A 20,073-nucleotide genomic window follows, 5' to 3' on the forward strand; every position below is an offset into this window, starting at 1 on the left:
TTACAAAGATTTAGTTATTTATTTACTTTCTGTTTATGTTAGTCACAATTCATGATGCATTAAAATAAATTAGAATTTTGCCTTTGAAAAACAACCCAGCGTCTCAGCCGGCCACACCCCCTCCCCTGCTCCAGCGCTCTCTCCCAGCTTCACCCTCTCTCGATCCCCGTACTATTAACCCCACGAACTACACTCCCCATGATCCCTTGCACCAGATTACCCTATTAAAACCTGTTGAACAGTATTGTGAAGTGTTGTACGTCGTCTATCTGCCTATAAGCGTGACAAATTATTAAATCGAGATCAGAAGTTTTAATACAGGGAATATGTCCAGAAGTGTGCACGTTCGAGATCCAGCTGCAGAACTGCAGCCGTAGTTTCAGAACCACAGTTTCTGAACCACAGCTACAGAACAGTAGCGAGGGATGGAGTTATTGATAACGAGATAAGCATGGCGGAAAGCACATATGTTAAAGTCCCGTGAACCGGAAGTAGCGATCGTTTTTACTTCCATATTTTGACGCATTTCCGAGTGAAATGGAATTTTGGACGAGAAAAATAGTGGGTGTGGCTTTCGTCTTTCTCTGCGATTTTATTGGATGCATAAAAACAGCCATTGCATTATGAAATGGAACTGGCAGCAGACTGACAGTTGAAGGGGAGGAGTTAACGGATGCTCCGCCCAAGCCGTCTAACAAGGAGTTTAAGATTACGAGGGCACACGATTTTCAAAAACAGAATGACCTACATTGATAAACTATTTACAATAAACAGTGCAATATTTCATGAAAAAATAGGCATTGCAATTTTTTTTCACTGGGACTTTAAGTGAAGCGTTTATTTGTGCATTTGTGGAGTTGTTTTTTCAGGAATGTAGTGATAAAATGGGCCCAAGAGTGAATTGTTCATTTGATCAATTGTAATTTAATAATTCTTTTAAAACCATGCTGTTTGCTTTTTTTTATACAACCTAGTTATATTTAAGTTATATTTTTATTAAAATTTCTGTTTTCATATAGAAAAATGCATGTTGCAGATGCCCATAAAACTATAAAGCTGTTTCCATTTTTATGTGTTTTATTCTATTTTAATATTCACATTTCTTTGAGAAGAAAAACAATGTTATATGTACGAACTTAAAAGTGGCCTTATTTAAAAGTATGAAGGTTCGCGTGTAACAAACGCAAATCCCAAGCTCCACCCCTCCGTTGGCTGAGGTTCAGAAACTTCTGTTCAGAAATTGCTGGAGGAGCTGCGGTTCTGCAGCTGGATACTATTGGCACGTTCAGCAATTCATGTGAATGGATTGCAGAAAGGATCAATAATGTAAGCTCAGTGTGTTCGATTATGGAGGTACAATGCATACTCCACAACTCAGCAGAACGTTGTAGTTATTTGCTAGAACATGCCAAATTATGAGAATTTTTTTCCTAAGAAGTGATATTCAGCTCTCTGTAAAATGAAGCCTGAGAGTCACCTTGGTTCTCTGTAGCAGAAGTCACGTAAATGTTGCTATTTTGTCAAGCCTTTAAGGTCTGTGCCCCTTTTTTTTTGTCTAATGTCAACATTATAAAAGAAACAAGATCAGTAGAATCAGTGCTGGCTGACATTTTCAGATTGGGAATGCATTTGAGGTCAAATCTTTTAGTAGCTGAATTTAAATCGGCTTTTGTTCAGATAAGGTTCCTTAATTTCTCAGCTGTCTTTATTCAGGGCCAAATGAAAGAAGTTATCAGTGAAAACAGCGGCTGGGTGCCGTTTACATATAGATTCAGCAGCTTTGTGATATGGAATGTCAGATAACAACATCACTTTCATTGACAAAGTGTGACCTCAAATTTGTTATAACCCGAATGTAATTGGTTAATTTAAAAAAAATAAGTGAATAGTTTATAAATCCATGAGTTTATAAATTGAGATTATGGGTTATCACATTGTGGGTACATATTTTCAAGCAGGATCAGTGCCTTTCTTTGCAGTACAGTGTCATTTTTCTTTTAGCAAGTGCAAGTCTTTAGTGCTTAACCTTCAGTACAATAAAAATCAATACATGCACCATTACATCTATTTGTTTGCTGGAGTAATGGTGGTGACTGGAGAGAAAATGCGCCTTAACAGTCAGGCCACTTATCTTAAAACCTTGAGTTTTCTGCAGCATAAGCCAGAGGCCGTAACATATGATGCCTCAGGTTTGTAATTTGGCTATGAGTGATGCCTTCATTTATCTGAGAAACAATAGCACATCACTTTAACTTGTGACTTTAGCATTATTTTCTCATCTAGCGTGCCACAAGGACGGCGCTGTCTCACTGTCCTTCCTTCTCTTTATTTCTTTTAGAACAACTTGATATCTTCAAGGCTGTTTACTATCAAATCCACACAGCTTTGTCATCTGTTAGAATTCCACACAGATTCTGCAGACCTTACAGTCTCAGCTGGCAAATGTCTGCGAGGTGCATTACACACATGTCCTTCCAGAATCTTATTCTCAGTGCTTCTGGTCTTCACCTTATACAGTGAGGTCTGAAAGGATCCAGATGAAAGTTGTATCACTTGGAAGCGGCTCCTTTATAGCTCAGAAGATTGTAGTGAGATGTCAGTTATGTTTCATTTAAAGCTGCAGTCTGTAACTTTTAACCTCTATCACATTCTCTGTGGCGAGATATTGTTGTTGCGAGTTATTCTCTTTAAATGAGTTGAAATCATATAATGTGAAATTTCCAGTAAAATCGAACCTGACTGCTCAAATTCTAAATCATTATTATAAGCTTAACGTAGTGAATTTGGGTAAGTAGGCTAAATGTAGGGAGACAATTTTGAACAAAGACCTTTTTATGTACTTATTCAGTAACTGTTGAAAAGCTACTGATTGCAGCGCTAAGCATTAACTTTGTGAATTATTCTTATTGGCCATTCAGCATTAATACAGTTCTTAAATACCACTGCCATTAAAAACACTGAATTATTGTGCTGTTACACTATGGCATTAATTATATTATATTATAAAATATTTTACAATACAATACAATATAGATCATCAACTTAAACCTTACAAATAAAATATAGATAAAATAAAGATAATAAAATAAAATATAGATAAAATAAAGATAATAAAATAAAATATATCATCGACTTAAATTAAAAGATTTCAAATAAAGCAAGGTTTAAAAGGCAAGTTACTACTCTGAAATGCATAAAATATTCTATAATCTATAATCATTGAGGATTCTAAACATATAAATATAACAATGTTTATAAAAAATGACATGAAAGAGTAAAAATCAAATGAAAAAGTAAAAACGTAGAAAAATTACATACAGTAACAACATTTGTAGTTAAATTTAATGTGTAGATTATAGCTCAGATCAATTGCTTTTGGAAGAGTTTTACGAGAAAAGTTAAGTTCATTTTAAAATCTTTGCCTTTTAATTACAAATTTTAAAATTTGTCTCTAGAGAAAAGTTTGGCACTAGGATCGCAAAGATCGAGATCGGGGGACGATCAAGGCATTTTTAACATGATCGGGATCGGCTATATTTTGCCGATCACCTCTGCCATCACACAAGTTTTGTAAACGAGAGAGCGAGCTGTGACATCTGTGTCTGCAGTGTGGAAATGTGCAGCGGAACAGCCACTTGTAATGTCTGCAGCGCGAGCATTCCGCAAGGCGTTAGCAATGGAGCTTCGTTCAATAATAACAATTTAATACCAAACCCTCAAAAAAGTGGACAGATTACTGCATGTTCACTCAGCTCTGTGACGCTGTGATAGAGAACTCAGGTTCGTCTGATTTCTTCCTTCAAACAGCGATCTATGAGAAGCATATAAGCGTCTCCACCAACTAAGAACCACATTTTTTATTTCAAAGTGAAAGTTCAAAGATATATAGGCTATGTGAGGACCAAAGTGTGAACTTGCAGTATTGTGTTGAGTATTTTAGTTTTGAGGCAGTGTCAAATGAAGCTCTGTTATTCTGTCTCATGAGGACAAACTCCTGTCCAGCTGCAATAAAAGCATTTAAACTATAGGCCTACTTCATTGATAAAGAGGGCCATTTAAATGTTTAATCTAATCCTGCTATTTGAATTAGTTGAAAAGACTCATCCTGTCATAATGTTTGCTACAATATGTTAGGCTATCATTTATAGTATGGTGAACTGTTAAATACTAATATTTGAATAACCTTAATATACCTGGAGCGTGCACCTAGCACTAGGAAAATACAAGTAATCGGGACTCGGATCAGCAGATACTCAAAAAGTGTGATCGGGACATCCCTATTTGGCACATATCAAACACTCAGAAATTTCAATAAAGCATTTTCAACAGTGGTCTCATTCCTGTGGATCCAACTTTATATGAGAACCCCATGTCGTTCAACTGACATTTTGTTTGTCAGATACCTCTAGCGGCGTTGCCAGCGCTGGACGCCATGGTAATTATATGTGTTTGCAGAGGCGTTAACCACCCACTACAGAGACCCATCAGGGAGTCAATTCTAATTGCCCACCCTCCAACTTTTAATACGCATTGGTGACTGCTAGGCAGTTTACAGCCTCTCTGGGGAATACCGTAAAAGCCACACACTTAATCTACAAGAGCTATTTGATTTCATGATTGTGCCTTTCGCCAGACGTAGTTTTGATCTTATCGTCGTGGACGCGTCGTAGAATACGAGACGGGATGATTAAAATTGCCCGAGCATGTGAGTCAGCGGCATCTGTTTCCAAGTATTTCACTTCAATTTATCTGCTTTGCTCTGCATGTGAGTTTAACAAACGGCAAGCATTACGGGGTCAAAATGCAATTCCACCGTGCGACTTTATACTTGTGTAAAAAATCGATGTGGTCAGTCATTCTTTTGTTAAAGTCACTGAACGCAGCAAGGTTTGTTTACCTGAGGGTCTAGCGTGGTCTGACACCTCTGTTCCCATTAGCCATCGGAGCCGGGCACAGCGCTTAGAGGTGTGAGTAGATTATGAAGTAGTCTATTACCTTTGAGAGGTATGTGTGCTGTGGTGCTGGAGAGACAGACTATAGTTCAACCCATGTAGCGCTGCCATCTCGACGTTACCTGCTCTGAATGGATAAATGGCTGTGGCTCGGAGGGACTGTCACGGTTAGATCTCCCTCAAGGTAAGGAGAAACATAGAGGTCAGACTACAGACAGACGTACGGTTAGCTTGGAGAACAAATACAGAGAATTATGTATGAATGTTAAGACATATGAGCAGCTGTTAGTATAGCTCAACCGGTAAAGCATGGCACGCCGAGATCACAGGTTCGATACCCAGGGAGTGCACGTAATGCTAAAAACAATGTAGGTGTTTTCTCTTATTAGGGCTCAATACTTAACTTAAAGGAATAGTTGTCAGAAAAATGGTCTCTATTGACTTGATCATAGTCATTTTTATTCCTACTATGGAAAGTCAATGGGGACCATTTTTCGAGTGAACTATTCCTTTATAGGGATAGTTGAACCTTAAATAAAAATTCTGCCATCATTTATTTCTTCTAACGTCATTAAAAACCTACATTGACCTTTTTTGTGTGGAACACAAAAGAAGATATTTTGAGAAATGTCTCAGTGGGTTTTGTGTCCATTAAATGGAAGTCAATGGGGACCAATGTTGTTTGGTTACCAACGTTCTTCAAAATATCTTCTTTTGTGTTCTGCAGAAGAAAGAAAGTCATACAGGTTTGGAATGACAAGAGGGTGGGTAAATGATGACAGAATTTACATTTTTGGGTGAACTTTTCCTTTATCCCTTTACACTCTTGTCACTTTTGACCTACATGTTAATGATGGGATTTGGGACCTTCAACATGTCCGCCAGAGTTAGAATCTTATGCCTCTGCATTAAATCTGTGTCAGACTAGCTAGGTGCTGACTCACCCTCTGTGTTTGTTCTTGTTTTAGGAGATTTGCTGCGTTCAGGCCGTATCACTGGACTGACAGTAAATGGAGGTTGGTCTGCCTGGGGTTCTTGGAGCCAGTGCAGCCGGGACTGCAGCTCAGGGGTACGAAACCGTAAGCGTACCTGCTCGAACCCCAAACCCAAATATGGAGGAATCACCTGCCTCGGACCCGCCCAGGAGTTTCAAGAGTGCAACACCACCCCATGTCCAGGTTAGTGCCACTGGTTGCTTATACACACACAGTAACTGGTACGCTTAATGGTAAACAATGTCAAATATGAATACACAAAATATGTTAGAATTGTGAAATTGTTTTTTGTTTTGTTTTTTGAGTTGTACATTTTTGTTTATTGTATGATCAACATTGCAAAAACAAATAACACATTTTCTAAATATTTTTTATTATTATTATTGTGCATTCGAAGTGATGTCAATCAAACTGCAGCTGGGTTGTTTTGATAAAGTAATAATAACACAATAAACCACGCATTTTTAAAAACAGAGTTATCTGTTTTTGCAAATAAACTCTTCGTTTGTCACTGAGACAACAATACAAACAGTCCCGAAATGGAATAAAGGTTACCAAACATCAACATATGATAACAGAAAGCTTCCGAAGAAAAAAAAGCACAGAAGACAATCTCTCCGTTTTAAGGTGCGAAGACCTCAATTTGCTGTCTGAAATGGAAAGAAATCTCTTTGGTATCGTTGTGTGTAATCACATTTCAGGCTAATTATAGCGGCAGGATTCAGTCATTAAAAGCCTCGCGACAATGCTGTACACCCGCTCCAAATGTTAAAAAAGGAGGAGGCGCTCCCTAATTAAATGAGTGCTCATGGTTTCGTGGGGTGGAAACGTGCCGTCTAAATGGAAATCTGCTACTGGGGTATTTTATGATACCTATCATTAAACAAGACGCAATCAGGCGATGCGGAATTAGTTTTGCAATCATTATTAATCGATAGGCCAGATTTTTTGGAAATGAACGTCGCCTCGAACCGTCAAGCCAATGCATACGGTGCTTTACGGCACCTATCACTCCCTCCTTATGATATGCTGTGAACCTAATTGTTCCTCAGCCAACAGCCAAAAGCTGTCTCATAACTTGAACTCACATATTGGCTATGAAGTGACAGTACCGGGCCCAGTGGGACTGCTTCATTAACAAAGATCTCTAGGGTCTGTTAGTCCTGATTAGCACTTATTGATGTTTTCTCTACCGGAGTAATTGCCAACAGATCAGGTATCCGAGAACAGATTTCATAAACACTGGGATGACAAATTGGACAACAACCCATAAGAGCAAACTGTCAGTCAGCAGAGTTAATTCAGCACCTCTCAACTTCCAACGAAATGGCTGAGTAGCACTTAGATGCAATGGCTTCTTGATACAGACTGCGACAGAATAATATAGATGGCTTTCATCAAGCGTGTCCCAGCAGGAAGCTTGAAAAGAACACATCAAATCGCTCTACATCCCCATAAGTGTTTTGGAATCAGAGCATGCCTGTGACCAATGCTCTCACTGTATCTTTCATTGGTTCTGTGCTTCTACCTCCTCGCAGAGTTAAATCTTTACACTTCCAGTCAGACCTTTGAAATGCAATATTTTGTTTTGAGAGAGAGGGAAGCCGCTGTCTCCGTCGTCTTTTCTTCTTTCGGGCCGCAAGGGTGAAATGAGATGATCAGTCACACGTTGGCAGAAATTGACAACACATGACAAAACGCAGCACATGGTTTACCCATGCCTTTTATGAAAGTCATTAAGTAAAAGATTTCTCTTTTCCACCAGTGGGTGATGCAGGATAAATGGGTTTAAGATCTGATCCTGGATCAGCATTCTCTACTCATTCTTTCTGTGCTGTAGTACAACAGAAAACAGTGCGGGTTCTTTTCATCGTCAGTTAGTCAGTATGCTTAAAATGCTACATACTACATTTTAATTTTGAACAGAAAGTAAACCAAATGTATACTGTGCATATAGTATGCATTCAGTTTTACATTATTTCATTTAGCAGACACTTTTATCCAAAGCGCCTGCCTTACAAATATGAAAGCATTTAACATTTTGTGTAAGAAGCCAAACTGTGTGTCTTGTGTATACGACATGAATGACCTAATTGCTCAAATGCAGTATACAGTATGCATTAGCTTATTGCCTGGAATGATGTATCCCATCATGCAGTGTTCCCAAGTTATCTGTGATTTTCACATTTATATTCATTCATTCGTCATATTTGTTTATTATTGATTTATTTACATATAATTATGCAAAATTGAATTAAACATACACACTGCAAAAAAAATCTTTTATTAGATTTCTAACTCTATTTTTGTCTTGTTTTCCAGTATAAATGTCTACAATATCGTAAATCATGATGCATTTTCTTGACAAGCAAAATAACATTAAACCTGTTATTCTGGGGGGGAAATCTGAAATAAAAAGTCAGCTTATGTTTAAAACAAGCAAAAATATTCCATTTTCTAGCCCCTCTGGCACATATCTTGTTTTAAACTCATTTACTTATAATTTTTGCATAAAAACAAGACCTATCTTATGTCATTTTGCTTATCAAGTAGATAATGTATATTGATTTAAGAGTTTTTGATACTTGTTCTGGAAAACAAGACAAAAATACTAAGTAGGAAATTAGTTTTTGCAGCGAAAAATAGCAGTATTTATAGTCCAGGTGTGATGTGAGATTTGATTTTGTTTGCATAGTGCCTCACATACCTTGACATACTACTTTTTTTAATAGTATGCACTGTACACTATACGGTGCAGTATGCAGTACACTAGCATTCCGTGTCAAATATAGCCAAAGTGTCTAATGTCAGTGACATGAACACTCAACCCCGTTCCACTAACACGTCAGGCTGTGAATGTTAATGTAAAATAAGACTCGTGCTTGTTTTTCTTTAATTAGTGTTAAGAGAGTCATAGTGTTTTGTGAGTTGTTCTGTTGCTCCAGTTGTCACGGGGGATGACCCTGAGCTTGGCACTCACTGAAGAGGAGAGAGAGTGAATTGATGCTTGCTTTAGCCTCATTAATTAGAGCAGAGGGCAGGGTTAGCACACGAGGGACACATACACACTGTGTAAAACAGCCGCTCTCTCTCTCCTTGTCAAACCCCCTTTATTCTCAGAGTTATCAGCATCTGGCTGGAGCTTGTTTTGACATATCACACACACACATTGTTTTATTGTAGTAATTTATAAGATGTAAGTGGAGTTATTTTATTAATGAATTTACTCATGCTGTGAGGTTGCTTTTATGTTTTCTATGGAGTTTTTTCACGCTCTATGAAGTCCACTTCAATGAGGTTTTAATGCATCAAAACAGGAGTTATATGACCATTAGAATTAAACCGGCTACCATGCTTTAAAACATTTGTGTAAATTATGATTGTGAATTATGATGATAAATTTGGGTGGTCATATGTTAATGTCTACATACTGTAGTTGTGACATCATTAACGTGACTTTCTTATTTTATTTTAGAGCAAGAGTTTTTTTTCCAATTGTATGTCTAATTTAAATGTAATGACCTAAACGTTCATTGTAAAAAATATATATATTTTAATGTTTTATCTTACACAATTTCTACATTTTTTGAAAGGCGAAATAAATTGTTATTATAGAAATAAATTGCATATGTACACATTGTTTTCTGGCGCCCCAGCTGCCATTAATATATCTGTTATTCTGGATTTTTTTTACAGCATGGAAATGATAAATTGCTTCTCTTTTACATTCTCTACTGTAAAAAACAATACAAATGCTTGTATTGTAAATACAAATACATAAAATAACGTACATCGAATATATACAAATAACGTATATAAAAAAACACTTATACAGTAAATAACGTAACTGCAACTGCACCCTTTTTATTTTCAGTTGCATTCACCCTAAAAATGTTTGTGAAAAATATTTTGTCCTTTATTTCGTCCTACACGTCAGACTCTTATCCCAAGACAATTCATGACACAAGCAGCAGTAATAACTTCAGTATTTTCACCTCACATCTTTTCAGTGGACGGAAGCTGGTCGTGCTGGTCACCTTGGTCCAAATGCTCGGTGACGTGCGGCGGAGGCCACTACATGCGCACACGCAGCTGCAACAATCCTCCACCTGCCTACGGAGGTGACATCTGCCTGGGCTTGCATACTGAAGAGGCCCTCTGTAACATCCAACCCTGCCCCGGTACGGCCTCACACAGACATAATCGCATGCATTAACTCCCACACCAGCTAGCACCCACACCTTGACTCAGTCAGGATATTACAAGCCTTTTACCGAACAGGAGCCCTTTGTCTTGTACCTGCTAACCGCCCCGCGTGTCTCATGTATGAAGCGGCCCGTAGGGCACGCCAAAGGCGGAAATCAAAATGTCACACTTCATACAAATGGTAAAGCCGGTTTTGCGATAGGAGGATAATATGCACAAACCCGAGATAAGAGGATTGATGGCCGAGTCAAACTTTGCACATTGATCCGAAAGGTGAACGGGAGAGGAGAGCTTGTATTCAAATGTCAGTCCATCCATTAGTGAGAAGTGTGTTGAGGTTATGGAGTGACCTTTTATTAGCTGCGTTCAGGTCTCCCTGTCACTTCATTCATTACAGGCACGCGTGTATCTGAAGCATGCAGGAGGGAAACGGGGGAATGGGGGAAGTGAGGAGAATGTTAAACAGGAGAACCTTGCGTTGAAGTTCTCATAAGAAGAACTTCAACCTCTTCTCATTACATTTAAATGAAGTTAGCTGCACGGTAACTCTGATGCCAGATTTCTAATTCACCTAAAAATACAAATGTAATCATCATTTACTATATACACTGTATATGACTCTTTCTTCTGTGGAACACAAGGAAGATTTTTAAGAAATGTCTCCATACAATGAAAGTCAATGGGGGCCATTGTTGTTTGGTTACCAACATTGTTCAAAATATCTTCTTTTGTGTTATGCAGAAGAAAGAAATTCAATTAGGTTTGGAATGACATGAAATTAAATACATAATGAAAGAATTTTCATTTTTGGGTGAACTATCCCTTTAAACAAGTAAAGTGTTCAACCCCACCATCTGATGTGCTGTTGTTGTCATATACAGAGAGCTGGTCTGATTGGTCCGAATGGTCCCCGTGCGACTCATCAGGGTCTCAGGTCCGACAGCGGCACTGTGATATCTTGTTTCCCACCGGAAACCAGTGCTCGGGCAACAGCAGCGAAACCCGCGCCTGTCTGCCCATCTCAAACTTCATCCCAGGTGGGCACCCGCACACACACTTAAACACTTCCAATATCGACCTCAGGACAAACAAGGATCTTAACTTATTGACAAGAAGTAATGCGAGACACACCAAACCATTGATTTCTGCAGTGTAAGGATAATTAGCCTCTCATCCCATGCCTTGTCTAAGTGGCACGATCGAACGAATGTGTTACATTGATACGTTCTCGTGCAGCATTTGCATTTACAAACTCAGACAACTTGAGATACTTCTGCTGCGAATTGGAAAGATATTCAGGTACCAGAAGCAGTTTGTTCACATTATTTCTTTTGATGACGGCCATAAATTACAAAACTGTTTTTGGAAATGAGCAATTGGGAACTGTTATTTTAATCTAAATGATAATTAATTTACACGCAACAGAACCCAGTGTAACTGTTTAAATCATTTGGATTGACATTGTGAATAGAAAATGGTGTTTGTAATTCGCATTACGCCAGACAAATTCCATTTTTGTATAACAAACATAATTTGTTTGACTAAAACCATGCTGATAAATGAGCTTACAGTGCTTTTTCATAGCATTTTATGAGTAACTAGTTAATATGTCAAAATAAATATACAGTATAGCCCATACGCTGCTGTATAAAACCGGCCTTTGAGTTTGACAAGTTCCTTTAATTTATATGAAACATTAAGTGTCTCTTTAAAAAATATGTGGCAACCATAAATGTTATATTGTCCAAACATAACGTAGCAAATTGTAAAGACTGAAGGAATATCTTGTCTTTGAATAACTGGAGCTAAGCTGTAAACAATAACATCAATTTAATGTGTACATCTTGAAAATGGTAAATATCTAAAAAGTATGACCGTCGGGGAGTTATTACCTCACTTCCAGTGGAGCACAGGGAGTGAATTTTAAGAGGCGCTCTGTAAATCTTGAGTAAATATTACCACACAGAAGCCTCTTGTCTTTCTCAGAGTAACATTTCATTACAGCTCATTAGAAAAGTTTTATACCTCATTTACTTCCATTACTGATCATATACTGTACAGTAAATGCACTGCAGGTGCCACATCCCTTATTCAGCGCTTTGAATTTCACAATAATAGGTTGAGTTTGAAATTTCGCTGGTATAATGTTCCGAAATTTTGCTAGATCTCATTTATCAGTTTGATGGATTCGTATCTCTCTTTTTTCTTTAGAAACTTCTGTTGCACGTTCAAGTCAAGAGGAAAGATGGTGTGGAGGTATGTGTAATCCTCACAAACTCTTAAAGAGATAGTTCAACCAACAATGAAAATTCTGTCATGGATTAGCCTACTCACCCTTAGGTTGTTCCAAATCTGTATTCATTTCTTTGTTCGGTTGAGCACAAAGAAAGATTTTTGGAAGAATGTTAGCAACTGACGGTTATGGGGCACCATTGATACCATAGTAGGAAAAATGATTGTACTGTATATTTTTTGTTCTGTTCAACATATTTTGAGGAATGTAGGAAAGCAAACAGTTCTGGGGCATCATTGACTACCATTTAAACTTGTTCTACTATTTCTACTACTGTCAGTTGCTAGCATTTTTCCAAATATCTTTCTCCGTGTTCAACCAAACAAAGAAATTTATTCAGGTTTGGAACAACTTGAGGGTGACTAAATGATGACAGAATTTTCATTTTTGGGTGAACTGTCGCTTTAATGCCTGTGTTTGTAATTACCAAATGCGTAAAGAAATTAACATGAATAATGAGAAGAAAGTGAGAAGAAAGAGACAAGGGATACACTGCAAAAAATGACTTTCTTACGTAGTCTTTTTTTCTTGCTTTCCAGTAAAAATGTCTACAAATTCTTGAATCAAGATGCATTTTCTTGAAGAGCAAAATGACTGTTTAGACATTTTTACTGGAAAATAAGAAAAAAAGACTTAGTAAGAAAGTCATTTTTTGCAGTGTATGAGAGGCAGCATAGCTATGTTGGAAGTCAGCCACTCGAAAATCTGTGGAAATTGCAGGAGATTTCTTGAATTAGTGCTAAATGAATGGCCAGTAATTCAATTGGAGTTCATCCAAATATGTATTGATTTTAGTCAGCGCTGATGCTGTGAGAAATATTGTGCGAAAATACTCAAATTAATTTGCGAGAGAACCGTATCCACGAACACTGTAAATCTGAAGTTTATAGCGGCACATGCAGAAACCCACAGAGACTATGTAGTGTATTATTATTTTTCTGTCTTGTTTTGGTGATATCAACAAATATTGACAGTCAATTATATACACAGCAAAACTGCTCTATGGTAGAGACAGTGCTTCATGTTAAGTGTTTTTGTTGAACCATCAAACAGAAAACAGTTAGAATGATTAGTCATTTTCCCCCTGGAACGCGTTTCCATTTTTAACAATTAATGTCTGTTCATGCATTGATACGCTGAGAAGCAGCAAGTGTAGTTTTAATTGGCTCAGGCACCAAAATCAATGCCGCCATCATGTTTACATATATGCGTTTACCCAATTTGTTGTTTTCTACCGTTTCCAGACTTCAATGTGTTCCACATGATCGCCGTGGGACTGAGCAGCTCTATACTGGGCTGTCTGGTGACCTTGCTGGTGTACACTTACTGTCAGAGATACCAGCAGCAATCCCATGATGCCACTGTCATCCACCCTATCTCTGCCGCCCCACTCAACACCAGCATCACCAACCACATCAACAAACTGGACAAGTATGATTCAGTTGAAGCCATTAAGGTCCGTATTATCCGCTCTCACTATCAGTAACCTGTGCTTAAAATAGAAAGCAGTCTGTGTGACTTGTTCTTGATGAGTGCCATTGTGTCAGAATCAGTTCATGCATTCATACACTGCTTTCTCATAAGTGACCAGGTTTTTTGTGTAGTCAGTGTTTTTGTGAGATGTGTTCAAATTATATTAAGAAATACTGTGAATGTCTTCCTACATGACTATTGTTTTGCTTAAAGGTTTGTCTTTTATAGCGTAATAAGTGAAGAGAATTTGATGAGAAATGTATGAAGTCATATTAATCATGCAAATGTCAACCTTAAGATGAGAAAATTAAGTTTTTACCTTAGGTTTTAACCATAGGCTACTGATAGGTTAGATGTCTGTATTTGGTGGTTTCAATACCAATGTGAAGTCTCTCTTGAAGTTTTTAAAGTTATTCATAGTCAAGTAAGTAAATTGTCACATCCATAACAGTCAATATTCCTCATAAATAAGCACATTAAATTAAAATAAAAAACTATTTTATGTTCTATAAAGAGCCATCCCTTCTCCATTTGTTGGGTAATAACGCCTCTGGTTTGTACATTTTAATTCACAGAAATCCTACAGAGTATGTCGTCTTTCAAAAACATGCATCTTTTTTGTCACATCCGCATGAATTTTTCTCTCTTTTAAAACAGAAAACCCATGCATAAACTGACATTTTTCTGATGTCTGGACATCAGGGGTTTAGTAAAATGTAAACAGATGATTCAATATACTGGTCATAAATATATTCTCTACAAATTTATAGCCGTTTCATCTTAACAACATAAACACACGTTACTGCGCATGCGCACTTTTGTGACTCCAACTTAACTTCCGGTACACATTCACAAACAATAGAGTGCCTGTAGATTATTTCTGATAACAATCAAAAAGAACCGTTACTTGGCTAAACTCGTCTCTCCAATATTTTGAATTTAGACTGTGATACCAAGCTCAACCCCTAGATGTCAATGTACCATACGGTTTGTTTAAATGCTACCAAACTACAGGACACATTTAAAAAAAACTTTTATTTAGTACAATTATTATACAATAAAATAATAATATTAACTAATATTGACATGAATTAATTTAAATATAAATAGTAATTAGACCCTAGATAAAACACAAACCGGAAGTTAACTGGGGGTCAGGCGAGCACGCATCCAATGAAACGGTTTATATTTTAAGTTTTGGCTAAAAATGTCACATCCATAACACTGGAATTGCCCAGACATTGGTATCTTTGCAAATCAGAGATGCATCTGAGACATTTTTGGTTTACTTTCTTACTCTTGAGTTAGCAGAAGACTTTGCTAAGAGAAGCAAAAATTTGTTCTCCCTTTAATCTCATTGCTGTCTTCTAGAAACAATTGTGACATTAAAGTGATTTTTATCACTTAAAAATAAGTTATGCTACAAGTATATGATACTGAGATCATTTAACCAGAGAAAAAATACTTCTTTTACATTTACAGTAGTGCTTGATCTGTGCCACATTATACTGTGCTTTAAAATGATGCCATGCATTAGGAGATCTGGACACATGGATCATTTTGTCATAAGCACAGTAAAATTAAAGCTCAGCCTCATTTTTCAAACGCAGTCAGAATAACAGTTAAGCTTCATTAGACTTGAATGTAAAAGACTCGTGACTAATTACCCAAAGTGCTCCTCGGTTATTGCTTGTTCAGACACGTTTGTGAAGTTGCATATTTCAACTGCACTGGAATCACGTGGTTTACAAACATCCCGAGTGTTTTTACTGTACTTTCACTTTATTAGCTCTCCAGCTCAGATTCATCTCGTCTGGCTCAGGGTGAATGAAAATGATTAGACTACAGAATATATGAAGTTATTGTCATGCATGTACTTTTATTATTTTTCATGTCTACTTTTAAATGTTGTTGGCTTGCTACTGTATGGAGTGGTGAATGTATTTTAACATATACAGGATGCTTAGATAACACAAAATCATGGCCATGTGTGTCATTTCACATTTTTCCCCAAAAATGAAAATTAAATGCAGGAGGGAAAAATGAACAAATAGCAAAATATTTATTTTTTCATTCAAATTGTATTGTTAAGGTTATGGCAATAATAACAAAATATGTAAAAGTAGAATAGACATTGGACTACATTGAGATGTTCTTGAAAAAGAACTTGACCTCCTTTAAAGTGGATGTCGGCGTGTTTGCTTCCATTAGTGTGAAATGTCCCTGTTCACATTCCTGACAGATGAAATCCAGCTCTCATGTCGTCCCCATCAAATATTCTCTTTCACATACATTACTGAAATAAAATGGGTTCGAATATCTTTTCATGTTGACTTTATTGATATCTTCACAAATGGAGCGTACCATCAAATACAGCCCTGGTCTCCTCTTACCAAATCAATGTAGAAAGCGTCTCCTGCTATCTTGAGGATGATTGTACTCCCTTCCTCTTACAGCCTGACGTTTCCATTCTCTTGCCTTTGGATGAACACCACATTTGCCAGCCTTTGTCTTCTAACACTGGTGTAGCGCGAGGCCTGGAGATTTTCTACTAACTCTCGACCGGCATAACCATCCTCTCCTCTGACTCACAGACCTCTCGCGAACCCCCTCTCCTCCCCCTGACCCTCGTGTACGTGACAGGTGTGATCGCCCATTCGTTCTGTCTGCATTTGTCACCGGCATTTCGCATCATCCCCTCAGAGCAGAAACTTGTGAGAAGGCAGTGTAAATTTCCCACATTTGGTGTCATGTTTTGGCACGGCGATGTCCGCTGCTATTTGGCTGCATGCCGTTTTGTTTCTTTTTCAGCATCACCTTGGAAATCGGATTAATCTTTTGTTAATCTTTCTCTTTTTTTGCTTGTTTGTTATTGCCACCCCTCTGAGCTCTCTTTTGGTTTATGGCTTTGTAGAATTTACTTAAGCGTTCTTATATTAATAGATTTTTGGAGTTTTAATGAAAGACTGAATAAACATCTATTTAATGTAAGATTAACTTTTTCATATTTGTGAAGCTTAAGTATTTCGTTTTTATGCTTATCCAATCAGAATGACTTTACAATTGATGTCATCTGATGGTTGAGATTGTGTGACCGTGTGGGTGGCAGAAACAACTAAAACCTTTCTGGTACTGCTTGATTTTGCTTGGAAAAGTTTTGTTCACTTTGCCATTTTCATCTGTTTTGAAGCAGATATTAAATCATGACATGAAGGCATGTCATGTATATGTTTCGCATTTATCACAAATCATTTTATAATTTCCCTGACCAGTATTTGAAGTTAATGGCATATAGTCAGCCAATCGTATAGTCGCCTGTTTCATGGTTTGGCCAACATTAAGTTTCAAAGCAACTTTTAATTTGTGATTTTGTTTTCTTGTTTGCCTGGATCCACAACCCCAGACGTAATTTCTAAAATATGCAAATTTTCAATCTCTGTTACTAAAACCACCTTTTTTCCTCTCATCCGCAGGCTTTTAATAAGAATAACTTGATGCTGGAGGAGAGAAATAAATATTTCAACCCTCAGCTAGCCGGAAAAACATACACCAATGCCTACTTCACTGACGTTAATACCTACGACGACTTTTAAAAATGGATCTATGTTTCCGGTCATCTTCACCTTGGGGGACTAGTTCATCTGGGTTCAACTTCAGCACCTTTTGATTTATTTTTTGGCTTTGTGGTTTGTTCTGATAAAAAAATAAAAAAATAATGTGGGACCATTACAAACACCTATAAAGCTGTACAGAACCATTTTTAACGTTAACAAGGACATCACGCTCTCCAGGTGTGTGGACGTCACTAAATAAACATGAACATGTCCATGGTGGACAAATACAGCAGGCTTCACTGAGAGTCGACTCTATAAACTCTGTGAAAGACCTGCCACTAAAGAGATGGCACATGGACGCTTTGCATGGTTTTCATCAATCGTGTTTTCCTTTATTGTTGCTACATTTATTTGCATGGTTCGCATTCCAGTGTTGTTTGTGGGCGGGGCCTGCGTCCTGTATGGGTGGAGCCTTTCTTGGACTGCTTTGTCTCCTGTGCTGAATCCGAAGCCCCCGTGCCTAACAGGACCTACTGCGGTCTCTGGTGCATTAACCTTGCCTAAAAGTAAAACTGTCACAACTAACACACACAATCGATATGTAGATGGTCTTTAAAAAATGTGTTTATGTATCTTAAATTCGGGGCACTTGTAAGTCAAGCTCTTAGTAGTGGTTGGAATCTCTGTGTTTTTTGTTGTACAAAACACTTTTCATGACGCATATGTCGGTGTAGCATTTATAGACGAGTTTAATCTAAAACCAAGTGTTAGTTTGTTTCCAAGTAACCCTATTCAGCCACCAAAACAAAAGTTCTCTTATTAACATTTGTCTTTATGTGGTGTAAGGTCTAAAAAAAGAGGGAATGTGAAACACAACGGGACCTTTTTATGTAATCCATTGATAAGTTGAATAATATATTTTTGTTTGTTTAGTTGTTTAGTAGTTCAACAAGATGGAAACAAGTATTAATGATAAAAACATGATTTGTGATTTTTTTGCATTGAAACGAACTAATCAGTTTAACCACCCGTTCAAGATGGAGAGGTGTGTTGCTAGGAAATCCATTTTTTTCTATTTCTACTAATTCTTTTCTACTTGTACATTTTTTTGCTTGTTTAAATGTGCATAAATTAAAATTGCTTCATATACCTTACTGTGTTTGATTTGATGTATAAATCGGCTGTTGCTTGAATTCATGATACGGGGTCAATACACTGTAGGTGAACGTGTCTCCTAAAAACAATTTCTCTCAGTTTCCTTCTTCCTTTTGCTGGAGCATAAGTGTGAGAGGGTAATTGCGTGTCATAGATGAATCTCCTCCTGCCGTGATGCTACAGGTGCTGAAATCACAGATTCCCAGCTGACTTCAGTGCTCCCAGAATCAATCACAGTTACTTTGACTCATGATCAAACTTGTTTAGATTACTGGCCTGCTCCTGTGTGCTCCCAGGGTGTTTACTTAAGTATAGGTGCCATTCATTTGTTAAAGTGACATGCCCGATCTGCTTCATTTAAGGTTGTTTCAGCTCTTAGTTTGTAAACATCCTTTGCATTGACTAATGTGAGCTCTGTCTGAACCATGAGCTCACTTTCTATCAACACATTTGGTTCCACATGGTTCGCACAGTTGCATGGCTACAACAACAACAACATGCATTAAGAGGCTTTGGTGCTGGTTTTTGAGCATAATTTGTCACCTGCCACATTTTTTATTCTTTATAACATGTGCAAACCTGACAATATAACGTTGATTTTCGCAAAAGACCCCAAATAGATGTCATCACACATACGCAATATAACATTTCACATATAAATTAGGTTTCCTTCAAATGCACTGAAAAGACATCTAGTTGGATTTACTTATTTTTTTGTGTTAGTTTACGATTTTTTTGCTCAGTTTTTGCTATAGTAAATTTACTCAAAAAACTGTGTGAAAAAACTTGCCACACAAATGTTTTAAGTAAAATTTTGTGTGCGTGCGTGCGTGACATTGCAACACATCAGCAAACTTGCCACATTACGTTTACCAAATTTCTGGGAGTGCTGCAGTTTTGGGTTGTGATTGGAAGTGAAATGACAGTTTTAGCATTTTAACTTGTTACCGCACAAGCAGTGAAAACTATGATTGGTGATGCATTGAGAGGCTGTGAAAATCAATGGCGTATTCAGCTAAAAGCAGTGTAGCCTGTGGAGAAATCATTAAGTTGTGATATAGAGACCTGCATCAGTCAATGTCTGCTGTAAGTTCTCTGTCAGCCTGATTCAGGTTTACTGCTCACGCATGCTAAAGCTTATCACATTGCAAAACAAATCACTAGTAATAAAATATGTACACGTATAACTCATAACATAGTGTTAGCAAGGCAAACAATTTAAACCAGGTCATTTAAACCTGCCTGTGCGATAGGCTTACTTTGTAAATTGGTTGAGATGAATGCATGCAAATATAGACGGTTTCAAAGCAACAACATAAACAAACGTAACTGTCCATGCCTTCTTTTGTGGCCTAAACTTAACCTCCGATACCAACACATCCGCAAAGAATACAGAGTCCCTATAGATTATTTCTGATAACATGCAAAAGAAATAACAAGTAAAT

At 37.4% G+C, this 20,073-nt stretch overlaps 1 protein-coding gene across 2 annotated transcripts in view; it reads left to right on the plus strand.

The window, feature by feature from the left end:
- sema5a (sema domain, seven thrombospondin repeats (type 1 and type 1-like), transmembrane domain (TM) and short cytoplasmic domain, (semaphorin) 5A) overlaps nucleotides 1–18,645 on the plus strand; it is a 109,097-nt gene extending 90,452 nt beyond the window's left edge. The window contains exons 17-23 of one of the 2 annotated variants that reach the window (XR_008961856.1): nucleotides 5,921–6,130; nucleotides 9,958–10,128; nucleotides 11,035–11,190; nucleotides 12,365–12,409; nucleotides 13,691–13,902; nucleotides 16,376–16,551; nucleotides 17,393–17,504. Coding sequence is in view for 1 of the 2 variants with exons in the window: in XM_057323008.1 (XP_057178991.1) it covers nucleotides 5,921–6,130; nucleotides 9,958–10,128; nucleotides 11,035–11,190; nucleotides 12,365–12,409; nucleotides 13,691–13,902; nucleotides 17,393–17,512 (914 nt within the window). In the remaining variant the exon portion in view is untranslated. Of the gene's footprint in view, nucleotides 1–5,920; nucleotides 6,131–9,957; nucleotides 10,129–11,034; nucleotides 11,191–12,364; nucleotides 12,410–13,690; nucleotides 13,903–16,375; nucleotides 16,552–17,392 lie in introns of both variants that reach the window. The other variant, XM_057323008.1, reaches the window with a different exon arrangement.
- Nucleotides 18,646–20,073: the final 1,428 nt, after the last annotated feature.

Source organism: Triplophysa rosa, linkage group LG23, assembly GCF_024868665.1.
Source record: "Triplophysa rosa linkage group LG23, Trosa_1v2, whole genome shotgun sequence".
In the NCBI taxonomy this organism is placed as follows: domain Eukaryota; kingdom Metazoa; phylum Chordata; class Actinopteri; order Cypriniformes; family Nemacheilidae; genus Triplophysa; species Triplophysa rosa.